The sequence below is a fragment of the Podarcis bocagei genome (assembly GCF_964188305.1).
Source record: "Podarcis bocagei genome assembly, chromosome: 2".
Lineage (NCBI taxonomy): Eukaryota > Metazoa > Chordata > Lepidosauria > Squamata > Lacertidae > Podarcis > Podarcis bocagei.
In genome coordinates this window covers 99,992,344-100,014,071 of record NC_138126.1, presented here as the reverse complement: position 1 = coordinate 100,014,071, position 21,728 = coordinate 99,992,344, and the positions used below count along the sequence as shown (strand labels likewise).

At 48.2% G+C, this 21,728-nt stretch overlaps 1 protein-coding gene and 1 long non-coding RNA gene across 5 annotated transcripts in view; one reads left to right on the top strand and one right to left on the bottom strand.

Annotated features, from left to right (window-relative positions):
* Window positions 1–21,728, top strand: part of LOC308581910 — a 66,877-nt gene that overhangs the window by 25,744 nt on the left and 19,405 nt on the right. The window lies entirely within an intron of this gene.
* The window catches only part of SPATA20 (spermatogenesis associated 20), a 49,981-nt gene that overhangs the window by 16,621 nt on the left and 11,632 nt on the right, over window positions 1–21,728 (bottom strand). For all 4 annotated transcript variants that reach the window (XM_081184545.1, XM_081184546.1, XM_081184548.1 and 1 more), the window contains exons 8-15: window positions 21,122–21,226; window positions 16,417–16,491; window positions 15,428–15,640; window positions 13,771–13,963; window positions 12,137–12,305; window positions 7,284–7,486; window positions 5,355–5,554; window positions 4,105–4,185 (exon numbers count right to left, since the gene is read on the bottom strand). In XM_081184545.1, the coding sequence (XP_081040671.1) occupies window positions 4,105–4,185; window positions 5,355–5,554; window positions 7,284–7,486; window positions 12,137–12,305; window positions 13,771–13,963; window positions 15,428–15,640; window positions 16,417–16,491; window positions 21,122–21,226 (1,239 nt within the window). The remainder of the gene's footprint in view (window positions 1–4,104; window positions 4,186–5,354; window positions 5,555–7,283; window positions 7,487–12,136; window positions 12,306–13,770; window positions 13,964–15,427; window positions 15,641–16,416; window positions 16,492–21,121; window positions 21,227–21,728) is intronic.

The window sequence follows — 21,728 nt, the reverse complement described above, 5'->3', positions numbered from 1 at the left end:
CCTGATGCCTAAGGCAAGACCAAAGGTAGTACCTGAGCACAACAGCATCCTGGGAAGCCCATAAGGAGGGACCTGAGATGCCACCTTATAGGCCGCACACTAAAATATAGGAGGAATCGAGATACTAAAGCTCTGCTGATACATCTCCCCACCGCCACCCTCATGGTTTACTCAGGCAAAAATAAATCAGCCTTGAAAATATAGGAAGTTGAGGGGACTTCTGGGGGTTTGTCACTCATGTTAAGGCTTCATAGTGTTAAAAGCTGGCCAAGGAGAGGACCTCAAAGTAAGAGCAGCGCTGGAGGCTGCCTGTGGAGATCCTCAGAGCCACATTATAGATACAGGAAGCCCCGTCTCAGGCGCTCCCACGCTTTGAGGTCCTGCCAAGGGCTTTTGGGGAGTGTGGGCAGCCCAGGAGGCTATGGGATGGAATCAGCACAAGGGTTGTTTTTAGCAAAACACACAAACACCTCGGCACCCCATCGCGTCATGAAGCCTTAAGGCACAGGTGGGAAACCCCTGGCCCACGGGCCTAATGTAGTCCACCAGGCCTGGCCATTTGGCCTGTGCCAACTATCAGCTGGGCTTTCATAGCCTCACCTTCCTGTCAAACGTGGCCTGCGGGAGGTGGTGGGGATAAGGATCTATCCCATTGGTCGGATCCAGTTCCCCACCATAGACTTATTTAAGTGACAAGCCTCTGCTGCATGAAAGCTTCACTGATGTTCCTCCCTTCAACCCCAAAAGAGGCAAAAAAATTGACTTACTTTTTTGGGTGCAGAGTAAAGCATTTGGCAAAAGGGGAGAGCTGGGTTGTGCCTACGAATCTGGCGCAAAGCATGGTTTTCTGAGATGTCCGGCTGCTCAGTCCCCTTGCCTCTTTTCAGGGATCCCAGTATCTCCCCTGCCCTCTATCTGTCTCCAGCAATTCCACTGCCCCAAACAGCTGACACCTTTACCACCTCTTTTCCTCCCCCTGTTGCACGTCACCGGCAGGCAAAATAAAATGGAATGGCGAGATGCTCCAAATAATGCAGCCAAAGCAACTGACAGCATTTATCCCAAGCTGCTGGAGCAGAGCTTTCTTCAAGCAGAATCTGGCCCACAGAATAAACCAAGACACTGGCAAACCTGAAGCACAATTAAACAGACTGACATATCCCGGGACACCCTAACTGGTATTAGACAAGCCTCTGCAATCAAAAGCCCAAGCCTAATGCATTTAACCACCACTCTCGTGCATCCTCTCTCCAGAGGAGGGAAATAAACTCTGCAGTCAACAGTCTGCCTATTGTCATCCAAACCGTCCATTTTGCTAAGGAAAAGAGGACATTTTTCTGCATGGAATCTGTGTCAGCTTTATGACTCCAGATGCGTGGGCAATCCAAGGATGACAGCTGGGCGAGACGCAGGCCACAGCAACGTGTGCTTAGCCCCCCAGAGAGGAAGTGCTGAGAACCCCATGCTAAAGCATATGTGGCAACCGTCGAAACAACCTGCTTCCCAGGCAGGGGCCAAAAGACAAAGCTGCTGATGTTGCCACTGTTAGATAAAAGCAGCCCCTGCAGTATGAGACACCGCAGCCTTTACCTTGGAGAAAGAAGGGGAAGCGAGCTGGAAGGGAGTGTCTGGGAAGTAGAATTTATCCAACAAAGCCAAGAGGGCAAGGAGATCAAAGAGAAGAAGAACAGAGAGAAGCAAAGAGACATAAACAACCCAAGGCCTTCTTCATACTGCAAGGATTTCATCCCACGGTAGTCAAGGCAAGCAGCTTTGCTTGGAGCCTACAGATCAAGCAGAGTGCTACACCCCAATCCGAAGGCAGGCAAATTTTGACTTGTGTGTCTCTCTCCCTCGATTGCCTAGCAAATAGCTTCATGGAGTGCACAAATTCAGCTTCAGAAATGTTCGCTGCCTTTGCAGACGTTTCAGCGTTTGCCAGTTTTCACACAGTCCTTAAAGGATTCTGCCAAGAGGCACAGCTTGTAGAGCACAACAGGACGTGGCAAAACAGCTATGTGGTGGAGACAGAGCTTCTGCAGTCCCCACTTCCAGGAGTCTCTGTGTTTTTCAGTGACCTCCAGAAACCCAATCCTGGGGGGAGAAACATCTAAAATCCGTAACTAACAGTGCAACCCTTTGCCTTCATTCCTGCAACATCTACTGGTCACGCAATCTGGCCCTCCTAATTAAGGCAACGGCAGCTTCAATGTTCGAAACTCCCATTGTTCTAGGCGCATTTTGCGACAGGGAATTTCATTAGCGCGAGCAGTTTCTGAGCTCTGGCGCAGTACTGCATCTAAGATATCAAATTAAAACTGCAGAGTAGAAGGAAAGGAGGACCTTTTCCTGCCTCCCCACTTCCAGCTATTCTCTGAAGACTGGAGAAGAGACCCTCTTAAGAATATTAGTGGGGTGGGCAGGGGAAGGAGCAGACCATGTGAAAAACGAACGTAATATTTTAGCTGCAGTTCATTCATTTTCAGCTTTGTATTCTTGTTATTATAAAGCATGCCTAGACATTCCGTTGCTGTGCCCATAACCTAGGTTTAAGGTGCCATTGAGCTCCGAGCTTTCATTTCTCAGTTTCTAACACTGGGCAGTTTCACAAGGGTTGTCTGGGGGTGCAAGGAATTAAAGGCAGTTACTCTAAGCAGGCTGCTTGGGTAAGCAGACCAAATAGGTGCCTGGTTGATAGCTCTGAAAAGAGCCACTCTGGGGTGGGGCTTTACATCTCATACATGGGTCTGCAGGCTAGCACGTTGGCTAAGAAATAAATCACATTGTCTTGAGTGCTCATTCTTCTTATAGTCTTCAAACTAGGGGACTGGAGCTCTTGTGGGCAAGCCAGCGACAACATCCCCTGCCATTTCTGTCAAACAAACACAGCACTTCCTTGGGTTGTTGGCATCAGTCATACTCCCTGGCAACTTGATCCCTATGGTCAGCCAGCCTGTATCCAGCCTGCCCCCTCCCCCGATTCCCCCCCCCCTTTTTACAAACATTATTTTTTTACTGGTAACAAAAGAATCCAACACAGACATACAAACACAGGTTGTAGGCTAGACAGCCATAATAGCTACGTTTGCCACACATTTGAAGAGATAATACTAGGGTACTGACTGATCTTGTACAAAGAAATGGACATCGCTGTACGGATTTCAAATATCACCCCTCAACATACTGTTCACCTTGATTGCATCAAGCCAAATAACCTCTCCAAAAAGACATTTGAAAACCAGAAAGCCTGGGCCCCTCTGGGTTTGAACTGATGTATGAAATAAAAGGTCTACATCAAACGTGTCTTGTGTGACTTCCACCAAGGCTAAGCACGAGACCCTATCATGCCACCTACATACTGTACTTTTCTTGGTGCCCTTCCAATGATGTAAAATTTCCACGAGTGGCAATAAGTGGATGAGTTCTCTGCACCATTCTGCCCCCCCCCCCCCCAAATCCCGAATCTTCTAATACAGGGGTCAGCAATTTTTTTCAGCAGGGGGCTGGTCCACTGTCCCTCAGACCTTGTGGGGGGGCCCGACTATTTTTTTTTGGGGGGGGATGAATTCCTATGCCCCGCAAATAACCCAGAGATGCATTTTAAATAAAAGCGCACATTTTACTCAGGTAAAAACACGCTGATTCCCGGACCGTCCACGGGCCGGATTTAGAAGGTGATTGGGCCAGATCCGGCCCCCGGGCCTTAGTTTGCCTACCCATCTTCTAATATATTTATTCAACTTCAGGTGCAAGAAACCTCAGGCCCTCCATAACAACAACTCCCATAACCCCTGGCCATTGGTCATGCTTGCTGGGGTTGATTGAGGCTGCGGTCCAGCAACATATGTACGGCCGCTGACCCTGCTTTGCCTCTCTCTAACCATCCATCAGTTTGCCCATCAGACCTGACCTAGTGAAGAATCTTGTGGCTCTTTGTTGCTCTGAGGACCTGCTCCTTCTGGGACCTCCCCTTAACTGGCCTTGACTTTGTGAAGGTCACTTTCATCCCGGTCACCGACATCCTGAAAGTGAAAACACCTGGGCCAGAAGACCCAGAAGAAGCACAAAAGAGGGAGGAGCCAGCTGTCCGCTGGTGGGTCTTACCCTGTTTGGAGTGTACGTGGAATAATAGCAGTGCAGCAGCTCTCTGGTGTCTTCTCCTGCTGGGTCACCACAGATAACAACCTGCCCAGAGAATAAAGCAGAATTAAGGATGTGCTCCAAATACTTCTTTAAAGAGCAAAGAAAACAAAACAGGTGGGAAAACACCTCTGCAGAAAACGATGAACTATACTCTGCTCACAAGCAGTGGTGAAACATGTTGCCATGGGTCTTCCAGGGCCCATCGCAGGTGACTCTCTCAGTGTGCATGCGCAAGAGGCCTGTTCTATTTCTGGGCTGAATGCCTCGAACCTTTCAACCGATAAAAGACTCAGGAGGGATGCAACCAACTCCCAGTAGGAGAAAAGCCAAAACAAAGGCCGAGGGACCCTCCCTCTCCACCCTTCCCCCTGTACACACTTTATTTTAAGGTTACGTTTATATTATTGGATCAGATTGTTCTAAGGTATGTGATCTTTGTTGTACATTTGGTAGTTTCTTCAGCTTGTAAACTGCCTTGTGTGCAGTGATATAGAAAGACGGTATACAAATTGGGTTGGCTGAATCCAGCCCAGAATGTATATACAGTGGTACCTCTGGTTGCAAATGGGATCCGTTCCAGAGGCCCTTTTGCAACATGAAAAGAGTGCAACCCATAGCGGTGCATGTGCGCACGCGCGGGTTGCGATTTGCGGCTTCTGCGCATGTGCGTGAGGTCATTTTTGTGCGCATGCGCGAGCGGCGAAACACAGAAGTATCCTTTTCTGGTACTTCTGGGTCGTCGCGGGACGTAACCTGAAAGAATGTAACATGAAGCAGACGTAACATGAGGTATGACTGTATTGAAGTTCTTCTCTTGAAGGGCAAAAGACTGGATAGCTCAGTTGGTTACGGCGTGGTGCTGATAATGCTAAGGTTGCAGGTTCAATCTCTGTATGAATAGCTGCATATTCCCGCATTGCAGGGGGCTGGACTAGTTGGGTCCAACTCTCCTGATCCTATGAACTAAAAAAATATGAGAACATCCCTGCTGGCTCAGGCCAAAGGAGGGAGAAATGGCGGGGGGTGTTAAATGGTGGGAACCGGGGGGGTAGGGAGAATGGTCTCCCCTTTCCACCCTGACTTTAGCCACTTTGGAAGGGGGAGCAAGGATGCTGGCAATCTCCTCTGGCTATCTTCCTGTGGAGTAGAGGCTGGGGACTGCCAGAGGATCCCCCCACCCCTTAACATTAAGGAGGAGCCCAAAAAGTTACCTGCTTCAGGGTCCGGTGGAAGGCTGCAGCGGATCGGGCCATCTCCGGGAGGACCACAGGGATTTTCAGCAGCCTCTCCGAGAAGGCAGCCAGGATCTGCCCCGCTTTCTTCACCCATTCCTTGTGGCCGGTGTAGCTGGCTGCCCGCAGAAGGTTAGTAACAGCAATAGAGTTGGGGCAGGGCTCTGCGCCGTCTTGATCTGAAAGTGTGGGGCAGGAGAAACAGTAGTCAAGTCACCCAGAGCGCATGAGCTTTCTGCTTGCAAATTCACAGGCCGTAAAGGAGCAAGGGTCACCAGCCTGTCCGTGGCCAAGGACATTTGAACTTGAGGCTCTCAAACCCCAGAGCTGATCTGCAACCCTGCTAAGTGGCATTTCAGAAGCCCCGGGACAATATGAAATCTGTGACCCTGTGACCCAATATGAAATCTGTGACCCTGACCACTAGGTCCAGTCGTGGCCGACTCTGGGGTTGTGGCGCTTATCTCACTTTATTGGCCAAGGGAGCTGGCGTACAGCTTCCGGGTCCTGTGGCCAGCATGACTAAGCCACTTCTGGTGAACCAGAGCAGCGCACGGAAATGCCGTTTACCTTCCCACCGGAGCGGTACCTATTTATCTACTTGCACTTTGACGTGCTTTCGAACTGCTAGGTTGGCAGGAGCTGGGACCGGGCAACAGGAGCTCACCCTGTGGCAGGGATTTGAACCGCCGATCTTCTGATCGGCAAGTCCGAGGCTCTGTGGTTTAACCCACAGCGCCACCCGCGTCCCATTTTGCGCAGGTACTTAGGAGTAAATACCTCTGAATTCTGTGCGACTTATTGCCAAGCAAACAGGCACAGGACAGGGCTATTACATCCTAGCCTAACTTTAAAGCAGTTGCTTTCTGACCTTAGCGGGCAAGTGGTCCTGTCTCCCATGTCCCTCTTAGCTGTTGGGCAATCGCCTTCCCAATCTGTGACATCAGAGAAGCTAAGCCAACAGCCAGCCTCTGAACCTCACCTACCGTGTACATATACGCTGCAAATCAGGTCGCCCCACTCAGCACTGAACACCGACAGCCTGTAGGTTGTGAGCATGCTAATGTAACATAGAGAAGCCGCAGTGTGATAAATGCACAAGGCAAGCGGGCTAAACCACCAGGCCTGTGGTGCCTTCTCAGAGTGTGTGTCTACAGCAGGCAGAGAGATGCTCGGCTGGTGCACATCTCTGCACCAACCCACGCACCAGGCTGGAAACTCCAGCGCTTGTATCTTTGAAGGCTGGAAAGTGGGGCAAGAGGTGGGGTTGTGGATTGAGGAGACATTTCCCTTCGGCAAGGCTTCACGTTAGCCTCAGGAGATGGATGTGGGCTTATACCTAGCACAGAAACCCGTTTTACGGTTTGTTTGTTTTTAAGCACAGGCACTGGAAACACCAGGAAAGGACCTGTCAGCATTTCCATAGGACCCTACTCAATAGTTTTAAAGTTAGACCTAGCTGGATGGATTGGCCTTTTCCACTGTATACTGGTACCTCGGGTTAAGAGCTTAATTCGTTCTGGAGGCCTGTTCTTAACCTGAAACTGTTCTTAACCTGAAGCACCACTTTAGCTAATGGGGCCTACCACTGCCGCCACGCCTCCGCCGTGCAATTTCTGTTCTCATCCTGAAGCACAGTTCTTAACCCGAGGTACTATTTTTGGGTTAGTGGAGTCTGTAACCTGAAGCGTATGTAACCCAAGGTACCACTGTATTGCTGTTGAACATATTTCCATAAGGGAGAGTGTCAGCTGTTTTATGGTATGTTTGTAAATTGTCAGAGAGCGATCCATAAATTAATAAAATATATTTTTAAAAGAAAAAAACCGGATTTCTGATTAAGGTTCTCGCTCATCCACTCGGAGAGTTGCATGCCTGACGGTCTCGTCTCTAAGGGGAAACACGTACCATCCTTCATGCGCAGGAGCAAGGAAGGGTCACCAGCCTCCGTGGAGAAGTAGGCAAAACCCTTTGGATCCCAGAAGAGCTCGTCTTGCTTGTGCTGCAGCTGCACAGCCCACTCCAACCAGTTCGGGTCCAGCGAGGCCTCGTAAAGGTCAAAGAGCGCTTGGATGACGAAGACGTAGTCCTCCAGGAAGCCATGGATGGAGCTGCACAAGGCCACAAGAATGCAATGGAGCCACATCATCTTAAAATAAGTTTGTTGTTTAACTAACATAATGAGCACGGCAGGTGGAGGTCATCCACTCTCATGCTATCCCAATGTATTATCTTAGCTAAGAGCTGCCCCCAGCCAGCATGGCTAATAATAATAATAATAATAATAATAATAATAATAATAATTTATTTATATCCCGCCCTCCCCAGCCGAAGCCGGGCTCAGGGCGGCTAACAACAATAAAACAGTACAAAAGTACAGCACAAACAACACTCTAAAATCATTCATTATAAAATTAATACTTTAAAAATACATGGATGGTTGGTTTTTAATGCTCTTTCTTTTGTTTCGCCTGCAATGTTTGGGAAAGACATCATAGCCAGTTAAAGAACACTGGAGGGGAATCTATTGGACTGCCCTGGCCAGTGGTGAGGGGTGACGGGAGTCGTAGTCCAACAACGTATAGAGGGTCACAAGTCCCCCATCCTTTGCGTAGAGGCTTCTGCCTTCCCAGTCATAAACAGTGGGATGGCAAAGCCCTTTCACAGGTAGGCTCCCAGTACGTTTCCGAGCACAATTCAAAGTGTTGGTGCTGACCTTTAAAGCCCTAAACAGCCTCGGTCCAGTATACCTGAAGGAGCGTCTCCACCCCCATTGTTCTGCCCGGAGGGCCTTCTGGCGGTTCCCTCACTGCGAGAAGCCAAGTTACAGGGAACCAGGCAGAGGGCTTTCTCGGTAGTGGCACCCGCCCTGTGGAACGCCCTCCCACCAGATGTCAAAGAGAACAACAACTACCAGACTTTTAGAAGACATCTGAAGGCAACCCTGTTTAGGGAAGCTTTTAATGTTTAATAGGTTATTGTATTTTAATATTCTGTTGGAAGCCGCCCAGAGTGGCCGGGGAAACCCAGCCAGATGGGCGGGGTATAAATAAATAATAATAATAATAATAATAATAATAATAATAATAATAATAATAATAATAATGGCAGCACCTTTCTGGGCTCTCAGACTGGGAGTCTTTCCCAGCCTCTCCTGGGGGTACGAGGTATTGAACCTGGGAACCTTGCTGCTTTCAATGCAGCTGCTCTACCACTGTTCTTCTCAGCCTGACAGGCAAAGAGGAAGAACCGTATTTCAACCCCTGCTGAAGAGGCTGTGCAGACAGGGAAAAGTAAATTACTTTGCCACTGGAACAGGATCACCTTTATGCGGCCCTCCCCGTTGCCTTTCTCCCGCCACCTCAATTTGCCAACCAGTTAAGCAAAGATCAGCTTGACATGCAGCGGAAAGGCGCTATTAGCATTAAGTAGCCAAGCAAATCACACACTCTCGCACATACTTTCCCCGACTGTCTTAATCTCTATTGACACGAGCTTCGTTTGTGTTTGCTCAAGAGGAGAGCAGGCTCCTGGAACGAGTAAGTCTGGGATGAGGGTTTTGCTTGGAGGCGGGGGACCTTCCGAAGCTTCTGTTGCCACAGGCTTGACATCCGTTTGCCACCTGGCAGAAGGCGCCAGCGCCAGGAATGCCAAGGGGGTTGCAGGAACCGCCCCCTCCAGTGACTGGCTTCGTTTCTCGGGGACGGCAGGGAAGGGGGTTCCCTCGGTGGCAGCTCAAGCTGTGACACATATGCCTGTGTTCTGGGCCCGCTAGTGTACGTGCACCTGTCCCAAATCTTTCCTTTTTTCCATAAGTTTTAACTAGTTTTCAAACCATTTAACAAACTCAATTCAATTTAAACACGATATTCCCTTAAGACTGCCCAGCCTTATTTCCATGTTGTTTCCATTCAAATTTTTATTTACTGCCATATAAAGTGGTACCTCTGGTTGCGAACAGGATCCGTTCTGGAGGCCTGTTCACAACCTGAAAAGAACACAACCCGCATCTGTGTGTGCCACGATTCACCGCTTCTGCGCATGCGCGCGACGTCATTTTGTGCATCTGCGCATGCGCGAGCGGCGAACCCCTTTCTGGTACTTCCGGGTTGCCGCGGGACACAACCTGAAAATACGCAACCTGAAGCAAACATAGCATGAGGTATGACTGTACTGTATGTATTATTTCTCTAAAGCATGTATCTTGCGTTACATTCCTTTGCACCTGTCCTTAATGTTCACACAAACATGCTTCTCCTTATGGAATTCATGTCTGTGCTTCTCCTATTGGATACAAGGGGTCTGGTGCCATGCGATGATCCGGAGCCTAGAAGTCCCCAGCTGAAACATGGCCTCAGCTGGCTAGCCTGGAACATGCTTCCTTAGGCCTCTCTCTACCAATTGGCCAGGGAGCAACAGCGGGCCTCTGGTGAGCCACTCTGGGAAACAGGATGGTGGACTAGATCAAGGTTTCCCAAACTTTGGTGGCCAACTGTTTATTGGACTACAACTCTCATCATCCCTAGCTAGCAAAACCAGTGGTCAGGGATGATGGGAAGTGTAGTCTAGAAAATAGCTGGCAACCCAAGTTTGGGAAAACTGGACTTTGGTCTGCTGCAGCAGGGCTCCTTTTTAAGCCACTTTCAGCGCCAACTGACCATCTGTAATATCAGGGTATTAATACTCAGCATGCTTTACAAAGTTTTTGCAAAGGGATATGGGCATTTTCTCCTGCCAACCTAGCAGTTTGAAAGCACATCAAAGTGCAAGTAGATAAATAGGTACCGCTCCAGCGGGAAGGTAAACATTTTTTCCGTGCGCTGCTCTGGTTTGCCAGAAGCGACTTAGTCATGCTGGCCACATGACCCGGAAGCTGTACGCCGGCTCCCTCGGCCAATAAAGCGAGATGAGCGCCGCAACCCCAGAGTCGGCCACGACTGGACCTAATGGTCAGGGGTCCCTTTACCTTTATGGGCACTTTAAAGCAGAGTTTCTCAACCCTGGGTCCCCAGCTGTTCTTGGACTACAACTCCCAGTGTTCCCTGGCCACGAGGGATGATGGGAGTTGTAGTCCCAACAACAGCTGGGGACCCAAGGTTGAGAAACTCTGCTTTGAAGGACTTACAGCTCAGTTGGCACGTAACACCAAGCCAAACTATCACTCAGCACAAATGTGAAGGTACCTTTAATCCTGCGCCTGCTGTGCTATGGTTTGGTTTAGCATATCGCCTAACCCCAGGCTCATGGTTTGCCTCTTCTAGACAAACTAGGAGCTGTAAAACAAAAACAAACCTTGGATACAGCTCATAGTTTGGGTGGAGCGAGGCAAATCACAAGCCCAGGTTCAGACGACAGCCCAAGGCCAAACCATGGCTTAGCTCATCCGCAATCCAGAAGCCCAAGCATTTGAATAAAGCCATGGATTGCCTTAATATTATGTGCAAACAAGGTCACTGCATAAACACTGAGTTCTTTTATTTAGCATTAGCACTAAATGCCTATTTGTTAGTAAACATATGTAGACACTTTTTAACAGGCCACCCAGTGACTCGGAAAGGAGCCAAAGCACAGGCGGCTGTGAAGCAGAAGCTCTACTTATTGCTATGAAGATCACGTCCTCCCCTGCTCATTCCGGTTGCAATCCGGAGCCATTAATTAATAGCGGTGGAAATTTTGCCACTTTGCTCAATGGAACGAAGTGATTGCACCTGCAGCGTTAAGGTCAGAGCCAAAGGTCTGGATTCATGTGATAAAGGTCCTTCCAGAGTGAAAACTCCCAATTTCATGTTCAGCATTGAGAGAACTACAGTAACTAAATTTCTGCACGCAATATTTGCGTTGCCAGCAGACTTGATTTTAAACACCGCTTATTTATTAAGATGAGGAAAGTAGCATAATTTTGGGGGGTGTTGAGGGAAATTATTGTTTATTTATTTTGAAGAAGCCTTCATTTATTTTTTAAAAAATTACAGGCTGCTTTCACCAGGGAAGTCTCAAGCGGCTTACAACAACAAAATATACACAATTTAAAACATGAATGAAACCTCAAAAAAATTAAACTTCAAGAATTAAAAATCTAAAAAAGAGAGAGAGAGACCTGTAAAACATCTGAGAAGCCTTCTGGGTGCAAAGGCCTCCTGAAATAAAATGGTTTTGAGCAGGCGCCTGAAACTCAGTAGGGACGGTTCCGGCCTAACTTCTTGTGGGAGGGAGTTCCACAGAACTGGGCCCATAACATGAAGGCACAACTCTGGCCCATAGGCAACCAGAAACAGTGCTCCCCCTGATTATCTTGGCGACTGACTTGGGCTGTACAGGGTATGGGAGTCCTTAAGTAATCCTGAGCCTAGATTATTCAGTTTTCCCACACTAGTACAAGAACGTTGAACCCACTACTTGGGCCAAGGCGGAGGAAGAAGTTGAGGAAAGAGGCAAGGGCAGCAATGAAGGGCCAGGGGAAAGAAAGCAATGAGCTGTAGGGAATACTGAAGTCTCTCTCCATTTTGCCCTTGAAATTCTGCCGGTTGCAGAACCTGATCGCAGAATTCCACAGCTTTTCTTCCCTCAGAAGAAACAGAGGCTCAGCACTAGGGTTGAGGAGACCCAGCAGTGGAACCAATCCCAGTGCCCTGCCTGTGGCGATGCTGGTTTCGGCATGGGGGCTGAGCTACGTGCCTTTGCCCCCGTGCCGCCTACCCAAAGAGCTCTGGGCCCCTCCTGCCCCCTCTTTACAGGCTTGCCTGTCATCGCTGGACGCATACCTCTTCTCCACCTCGCTTCCTTGGCCCGGGTAGCAGCTTCTGAGCAGCTTCCCGGTGACGGCGCTGAACATGTGGTGCCGCAGGAAGGAAGCCGCGCGTACGGCCCTGTCGGTGTATTCCCGCTTGCCCAAGATGGCCCCGCTCTGAGCAAAGCCGGAAATCATCAGCCCTGGGAGAGGAAGGGAGGCAGAGTCAGTGTGTCGCAGCGGCACCAACGTGGCCTCACGCTCGACTGACACCCCTCAATGTGTTTGGCGAAGAGAATGTGTTTCCCTGATATTCAGCAGATGCGGAAGGCTGGTGTGGTGCGATATGCTGCTAACAGGCCCAAGTCACTTTCTCACCAAAATGGCGGCTCCCAAGATTCACTGAAGGCAGGGTGGGTGAAGGCAGGCAATCCTTCTCCAGGGCCTGACTTACCAACGAGTGCACAGTCATGGTGCCCTGTGGTGCAAAAATGCATCATCCTTCCACCCCATCCATAATAATAATAATAATAATAATAATAATAATAATAATAATAATACTGGATTTGGAAGGAGAGGCCAAACATTTCCCTCATATTGCCTCCGTGGAAGATGTCAGCTGGCAAAATACCTGCCCTCAGCCGCAGATAATCAGCCAGCCAGTCTCCACAGCTCCGAAAGCGATTTCTCCCTCTGTGTTTTGTTTTTTAAATAAATAAATAAGCACACTCTTCCGAGCGGAAAGCACAAGACAATTTCCGAAAGGAGAATTCTGTGAATTCTGGAACCACTTTCTTGAGCACACACACACACATTCTCTCCCAAGAGGCTGGCATGTTTCTCTACTTCTTTCCTCCCACTATATGTCTGTGTATCTTTTACTCCATAACGGACAGGGGCGCCCCCATTTATAGAATGTGAAAAGTCAAGGGTAATGCCGCAGCTGCACAGGTTAAAGGAAGATTATTTCAAAGCGCCTGTGAGGGGAAACAGGAGAAAGGTTCTGCTGCCCCCTGCTGGAAAATGGGGAGAAGAGTTTCAGGGAAAATAGTGGACCTTTCCTCAATCTAGAGTCTAGACCAGGGGTCTGCAACCTTTAAGACAAAAAGAGCCACTTGGACCCGTTTCCGAAGGAAAAAAAACTGGGAGCCGCAAAACCACTGCGACATTTAAAGCATGCGCGCCACTGCCCTCCGATCTGACAGCGGGCGGGAAGGTGACGTCGGGACGGTGCGTGACTAACGCACGCACCGCCCCCATGCGACGTCACAGCCAGTACAGCGCCCGCCACAGTGGGGAGTGTCGGGGCACACAATGTGCCTCCTCCCCTTGCTAGTATCTGCCCTGGAGCCGCGGCAGAGGTGTAAAAGAGCCACATGTGGCTCCGGAGCCGCGGGTTGCAGACCCCTGGTCTAGACTCTAGAGCTACCTTCTTGGGTGGAGAGTCTACATCAAGGGCAGGAGAATACGGAAGAAACAGTAGGCAGTTTTGCTCCTATCAGCAACCGTCCCTCCAGCATCAGGGCATATCTGCTCAGCAGCTTGCATCATGGAAGAACTTATTTCAGCTAATATACTGCCTGTGTGTTCCCACCCATTCACTCAACCTCTGTGCAGCCGATTGCATGTGAATGCATGGCAGTGAGCTCAGTGCAAGAGCAACCTCACCGTTCCAGGACGCCAGCATCTTGGTGTCCAGGTGGGGCCGTGGTCGCAGGCCACGAGCCTTGGAGAGCTTCTCCTTGCCTTTAGCAAGCAGCGTCTTCAGCTGCTCCAGCTGCAGTCCAAAGCGGGCCGCTGTGAGCTCCAGGGAATACTGCACAATCAGGACGTTTTTCCCTTTTAGCTCATTATGAGGGTCCTGAAAGGAAAACCCAACAATGGAGAACAGGAAGGGACGGCATACTCTCCAAGTGAGACTTGGGTTAGCATCCCTAGCAGGCCCTGCCATTGGGATTACTCTAACTCACTGGTGAGTTGAGGCCAGTAACTGGGGCAACGTAGAATGAGTTGCGCCTCTAATGCCCATCCCATTGAATTGTTCCTTTTTCCTCCCTTGGTAACTTTGGTTTGGCAAGAGGAGCCAGAGGCAGGTAGGGGGGAAAAGGAGGAAACTAGACACAAAAGAAAGCCAAAAAGGAAGGGCATATACAGGGGAAATTAAAAGAAGATCCCATGTTGAATGTTGGGGTTAAAAAGATGGATAAATTTAACAATATTTGGAATTCGTTTTTACAAATACCATAACAGATTAAGGTCTGGTTAACTACAATAACAATTTCCCCATTATTATTTTTTTGGAATGTACACAGTATCTTTTTTGTCATTTTACATGGGTACTATTTCTTGTTTCTTCTTTTTTTGTGTGTGTCTTATCTTTCTCGCTATAAATTAAAATAAAATAGTTGAAGAATATTGATCTAACTCAGTGACAAGGAGGCAAGATGTGTCCCACAGTGCCTTTGAATCAAGACTACCATGTCCCCTCCTCTTATGGCTTAGCAGGGAATGGGGAGCTTCCAATGGGGCCACTGGGACTTTTCCCCCTCTTCTAAGAATAATTGGGGTCTGGGGGGTGAGGATCAGGCAGAATTGCAAGGCAAAGAAGTCAGGCAAGCAACAGACTGAAAACGCAGGTTGTAGACCTAGCCAAAGAGCCCCAAACAGGCCCTGTTGGCCAGGCTGCCAGCAGCCTCTTCCTACTTCCTTTTCTAAGGGGCAGCTGGGAGGCTGGAGCCAAAGGGAGCAGAGCAGTCCAAGTGACCTGGAGTGATCTTGTGTTCCAGGGGGAGGAAAGCCAGGGGAGGATCGATTCCTGGCAGTCGTGAGTAGTCATTGATAACTGTAACTCACTTATCTGAAATGTAAGTAGTGTTTCGTATGCAATGCCAAGATGCATAATCAAATGTTACTAGACAGATTACCATCTTTAGGGGTTAGCATGCTAAGGTAAGGGGAAGAAGGATGTGAACAGGACATGCAATATCAGATCTTCCAGGGAGTGAAATCCTCTGCCGTCCCATATCATTAATGAAGCCCCTGCTTCACACCAGCCCTTCGGGCTGGTGCCTGATGTAAGAAGAATTCGGATCTAGAAACTGCTGGTAAGCATTTGTGAATTCCAAGATCTATAGGCTGCCTGAAGTTGGAAAGCCTCAATAGCTCCTCATCTATGAGTCAGGCAGAGTGCTCATCCTACCACCAGCAGAGGAAAAATTGGAGTTTCCCAAGCATCACAGGCACGTATTGGGCAGTGCCTGTGACATCGGGACTGATGGGAAGCACAACAATTCCCACCCAGGTTGTGCCTTCTCTCCCACTGCACCTTCATTGGATTCACATTGCCGTCCTCTTTAACTCCATAGTGATGCATGAAGACATCTGCCATGGTCTTTTCCTCTGGGATCCCTTCAATGGGGTCTGGCAGGTTCCACCGGATCTCCTCAGCTGTCCACACACAGAATGCACCCTCTTGCTTCTCTGTTGACTGGACTGTGGGGTAGGAATCTGCATCCTCTGCACTGTAGAACCCCCCAGACTGAAAAACAAAGCACCACTATTAGCAGACACACATGTGGAATACACCAGTGATGGCATCATCAACCTAGTGAAAGCCTATCTGGGAATGGTCCAATTAAGAAAGTCTAGTTACTTTCACTGTCATGATCCTGTCAAACAGCATGGAATTAAGGTGCTAGGGGACTCTGTGCTGCCTTTGCTACAGCAGATTAAAATAGCTGCTCTCCTGGAAATCCCCTCTGAGAATACTTTTTTAGCAACGAACTACACCTTATACACATGCCTGTATAGTAAAATTCCAGCAGCTGCTTTTTCTAGGCAAAGCAGCTTGGGGGAGGAGTAATTTGAACCAGAGAAGCAACAGAGGTGAGGAAGCTTAACCCTTCCCCTGTCCATCACACCCTCACCCAAAACAGCTGTCAGAATTTGCACGTAACATGTGGTTTGGCCCTTGCAACAATTATTGTTTTAAGAGTATTTGAAGTCTTTTTGTTTGAAGTACTTTTATAACCCATCATGGACATTTTCAACATTGAAAGAAATGTTTAAGCCTATCAGAGGGTACATCATTAAGCGTAGATCCCAAACAAGCCCAGCTTTGCCCCAGGAAAAATGAATGGGAACAATGAGGAAAAGCTCTGGATTGGCTTGGTGGGAGGATGTGCTAAAGCTACGATATCTACACTCAAGGACTGAACCTGCTGCTGTTGCAACAGTTCCACATGGATGTTGGTGACTCAAAGTCCAACCCACATTTAACAGCAGCAAGACAAGACCCTGGAGATGATAGCTTACCCCGTCACTCAGATCCCGGGAAACGTAGAGCAGAATGTCTGCAACTATGTCTGCAAAGAATTCATCCCCAGAGATCTGTTTTAAGACACAAGGAAGATTGCATTCCAAAGATAATGTAATTGGGGGGTGGGGAAAAGGGAAAGGGAGCTTATGATTTAAAGATCAAATGGGAGAGGAGGATGGCACAAGATGTTCACCCACAATGGGATTAGCTTGGGCCCCATCTCTGGACCACAATACACATACACACACCACTGCTAGAATCAATAGGTACAGTTTAGGTTGGCATCTCAACGCTACTCAATGCAGTCTCAACAATCTTTGTGCAGCAGAAATGTTGAATACTGAGGAGGAATCATTCCCAGGTCATTCAGCCCCCAGTGCATTGGGGCAACTGTTGCCTAGTAAATAAATGAAAGACACTGGTTGTGAGAGACACAAGCCCTCTTCTTGGCTCTGCTAAGATGTACGTTGCATGCAAACACATCCCTGCTATAAGCTCAGAAACAAACAACATCAAAATAGGTGCAGCTGATGGACCTGCAACTGATACCTGTCCATATGGATTTCCAGTCCAATTTGTACACATCCTGGCCCCAAATGCCACACCGATCCCTTGCCCAAAAACCCCAGCAACAACCCAATAATGATATGCAAGAACTTGAATTTCACAGCAGGACTAACCTGGGAACTTTACACCTGCCTGTTCCTATTTGTCTGATCTGTACGATTTATTCTTATGGGATTTCGGCTTTCTGGTTGCAGAATTTGGGACAGATGGACACAACTCCCACCTTTATGTAAATTTCTCTCAAAGCTGCTTTCTTTAAAAGGTGAATAAGTTGAAGGTTGCTATCCTGGTGCCAGAAGCGGATGATCGGATGTGAAATGGGGCTCCCCAAGAATATTTCAGGATACAGGGAAGCTAATCATCAGAAAGGAGAGGCAGCAGATGGGTAGTTTTCTGGCTTCAAAGCCCTTGTGGATTCCACAGCTGCAAATCCTGTTCAAACTGTTCAAATCTGGGGAGCCCGGTAATGAGCAATTTAAATTAGTGTGGAGGGGGAGACTGGCTCAGCATGAAAGCTCTCACCTCCAGCCATGACCACAACAGTAGCAACTCTTACAGAGGGCCCAGCGTGCTCTCAGAGGTGTCTACATAGGAATTTACCCCCTGGAGGTGGCTCTGGCCAGTGTGCCTCAAGAGCCCTCCAAGTCTCTTGCAATTAAAATCAACAGTACACAGCACTGCATCTGTAGACTATAAATAGATTTAAATGACTTAGAAACTCACAAAACATGTTACGACACAGCTAAAATATATGCGCCAGAATCAATGAGACATTCCTCCTCCCTACAAAAGCCTGGAAGAATGAACAATATTGTTATAAGATGGGGGGCTGGTTTTGACTATGCCTTTGTGCCCAACCAAGCCTGTGGGAATTTGTAGCAGAAGGGACTGACCAAACCAGTCTCTCCGTTAAGGTAATGGGCCTGGGCAAGTCTGTTAGGCATCTATTTACATGTCTAAAAAGTTGGTGAAGTACGGATATGTTGCCATAGAGACAACTGACTGGTGATGCTCTTTCGGGAGAGGTTAATCTCTCCCACCAAAACCTGTCTGGGAGCCACAGCCTTTAGCAGGTAGGAAAACAATAGTCCAATAGTTTTTGTCTAGTCTGCTCTGGAACTGGGAGCTGAAAAGACACACAGGCTATCTGTGCTTAAAGCTAAGCTATGGCTTTGGAGTGGAGGGCAGAAATCTATTGAGGAAGCAATATCTGTTTGAAGAGTTAGTGCTGTGAGCCCTACCATCTTATGATCAGGTTGTATATGTGCATATAAAGCCATACATCCTAAAGGCACCAGTGTCTCTAGAGACCTTCATTCCAAGGCAAGCAAACTCCCTGGAGTCTCTCATTGCTCAGAGATTAAGGAGCACACAACAATATTTTTACAACTCTCTGTCGAGCTCCGACAGAACAAACCTGGCAAAACTCTCCCAGGAGGCTATTCTGCAGGGAAGGTGCCACCAGAGAGAAGACCCTGCCTTCAACATAAACAGAGAGGAATTAGCTGTAGGCATGATGCAGGAGGGAAAACAGGGGTGGGGAGTATCATATGCACCACAGGAGACAATGCAGGAATGAAATGGCATCGCTACTTCCACTTAAAGGAGGGATGGCCAGCCTTCAATACTGGAGTACTGTATCTTTAACAGGTATGCAGAAGAGAACATTTCAGTTGGCCCAGCTTGTAACATCACAGTCCCACAGGAGCCCAAAACACTGCGCCTGCCAAAATTCAGCTTGGCTATTAAATGTCCAGAAACTCTAATGCTGCAAGACTAGACCTCCCCTTGAAATTGCTCCTTAAAATTTATTCACTACTATAAATCCAAAAAATGTTATAATGGATTTTTAAACCCCCAAAACAGGCATAGTTGTTTATGCTTCTGCTTAAATTATGAACACAAAGAGACCGGGAGTATATAAAATGTGCCAAGTCAGACACAGTAAAACCAGAAGGCACATCATTAGGCTTATATGGTGAGACCCTTAACTTGTAATCCTCAGAAACCATACCAAGATTATTATTTTTTAAGGATCCAAGTAGTTCATTTCCTTACACACTCAGCATTCCCAAAACTAGTGGGGGGAATCCTCTGCCTCAACTAAGCCACATATTCACTGAGAGATAAAAGTTTTTGCCTGGGCACAGTTTGAAACCTTAGTGACTCCCAACGGCTGACTCCCTCAGGACCATCCTAGGCAACGTATTACACATATGGTCGTATTGTATTGATTCATTTCTCCAGAGAAAGAAAGAAAGAAAGAAAGAAAGAAAGAAAGAAAGAAAGAAAGAAAGAAGCAGACATGGGCCCTCTCAGTCTGGATTAGGCCCAGAGAGCAAATTGATTTAACGCACCCCACTCCTGCAAACACATCATCACTCTGCTTTCCCGACAAATATCCTCCCTGCCCCCTTGCAAGGTGCTACTTGCTCCAGAAGAGAAACTGCTATTTGGGCCCACAGGCATTCTGCAGCCTGAGGGGGAAGATGGCATCTCCCCACAATTTCAAGTACAGAAGTCGGCTGGACTGGCAGCTGAACCTTCTACACTGGCAACACGGCAAGGTGTTACACCCAAGGGCAGTAGGCTAGCTTAGGGTGCGCATGGCAAGTTGTGTGTGGCTTGCCCAGCTCCGTCCTCCTCCAGCACCAAGGCTCCCCTTGGATAAAACAAAATGGAACCTTCTCTCCATGGTCAAGTGCTCCCCGTCCCAATTTCTAAGGAAGAGGAGCACAGCGGTGGCTGGACTTGCTTGTGGAACTGTTGTGTGGAAAGCAGCACTGAGAGAGGCAGGCACCCGAGATTCCCTGGGAGTGGCAGCAAATTATTTCCATCTCAGAGCACCCTTGCCACAGTGCGAACATTAGCAGCCTTTGCCCATGTGAACCGTTTCTCGCTTCTCTCTTCCCCGCTCCCCCCCCCAACAACCCTCTGTAAAGCTCCGCCTGTTCCACAAAGCCCAAGTGCCGCTCTCAGTTTTTGTTAACACTCCTGAGGTGCCAGGTAACTGCCAAGAACAGCTGCAGGAAGAAAGGAAGCGGTGAACCCTCACACACACACACACATACACACACACACACCTGCCCGCCACCCAAGTGTCATCCTCTCCCTCTGTTGCCATAGATGGCCTACAAAGAAAAACAACAAACGTCTCCTTTTCCTCTCCTCTGCATGAAGGCACGAGTCCCTGGATGCGGGAATCAGGCTCAAGAAGCCCAGTGTTTGTCTTCTTCCCACCTAACCTCCTGCTTTCCGGCGGCGAATCACATTTACCTCCATGTCATTTCAGCGATAGGCCGAAAATGTGAGGAGGTTAAGAAGCGAGGGCCGTATTCAACTACATCGCTGCGCTGGCAGAAGCGGCTTCTCCTCTGCCTTCTTGCTTTGGCCACTGCCTTCCACGCTCAGAGAGGGCAAGTGCAGAGGGCCAGCAGAGCCAGGAAACACTGGTGGTTGACTGTAAACCTCAGCAGATGCCCAACAATGCTGCCCCCTGGTGCTGGCACAGAAGTATCACGATCCCAGCATCATGCTCTGCTTCCTGCCTGCCTCTTTTGCCAAGATGAGAACCGTGTCCTCTGGCCTTAACTAATAAGGAGGGGACTGCAGGGTATCGTTGAGGCAAGAATCTGAGCTGGGTGGCGGAAATGACTGGCAGAATCCGAGACCAAGGAGAAGAGTCGGTGGAAGAAGATTGGAAGAAATTTAAAGACTATTTACAGAAATACTGTAAAATTAATGAATGTTAGAATGATGTTGGATTGAAGTTAAGTGGTTTTTAGCAGCAATGTTAAAAGGAATATGTAAAAATGGATTGTTAACAGGTGATAATCTAAAGTTATTATATTTTAAGATAAGAGATTAAGATAAAATTAAAGAGGGAAAGGATTTGCTGAACTAACGAATTTGAACTGGAATACAAAAAGGGAGGTGTGAGGAGGTCGGGGAAACAAGCAAATGAAAGATAAGACATGGAAAGACTAATCTGTTCTTTAATTGTTTTTATCTTGTATTTTCATTTTTATTTTTTTCTTTATTTTTTCTTTCTTTATTTTGCTCGTTTTTGTAATATGTTGAAATTTTAATAAATATCTTTTTAAAAAAAGAAAAGAATCTGAGCTGGGGAAGTACCTGAAATGCCTTGGCGTAGGCTGCTGCCAGCTGCCCCTGATCGTACAGCATCTTTTCAAAGTGAGGCACGTGCCAACGCTGGTCAGTGGAGTAGCGATGGAACCCCTGCGGCAGAGAGAGGGGAAGAAACGTCTCGTCACTTCTGCCCAGTTGTGACTGTGGTCAGGTATCCCATGCCTGGGAGAGGGGCAGAGAACTCTCAGTTCAACAGACTAGGGCAGCCTTTCTCAACCTGTGGGTCCCCAGATGTTGTTGAACTACAACTCCCATCACCCCTAGCTAGCAAGGCCAGAGCTCAGGGATGATGGGAGTTGTAGTCCAACAACATCTGGGGACCCACAGGTTGAGAACCACTGGACTAGGGCATCCAGCAAAGGGGTCAATGGACCTGGTGGTGATTTGAAACCACTGAGACCAACCAAGCCTGCAGTGGTGTGATGCTCATCCACGGGAGAACTGCCACAATGTCCATAATCCACAAAGGAGGAGGGTATCATGTGGAACCTTATGCACCACTAACTGCTTAGATATAGGTGAAAGCTGGAGCAAGGCCATGCACAACAGGCCCGGCTGCAGATACACCTCTGTCCCTTGGAAAGATTTCCAG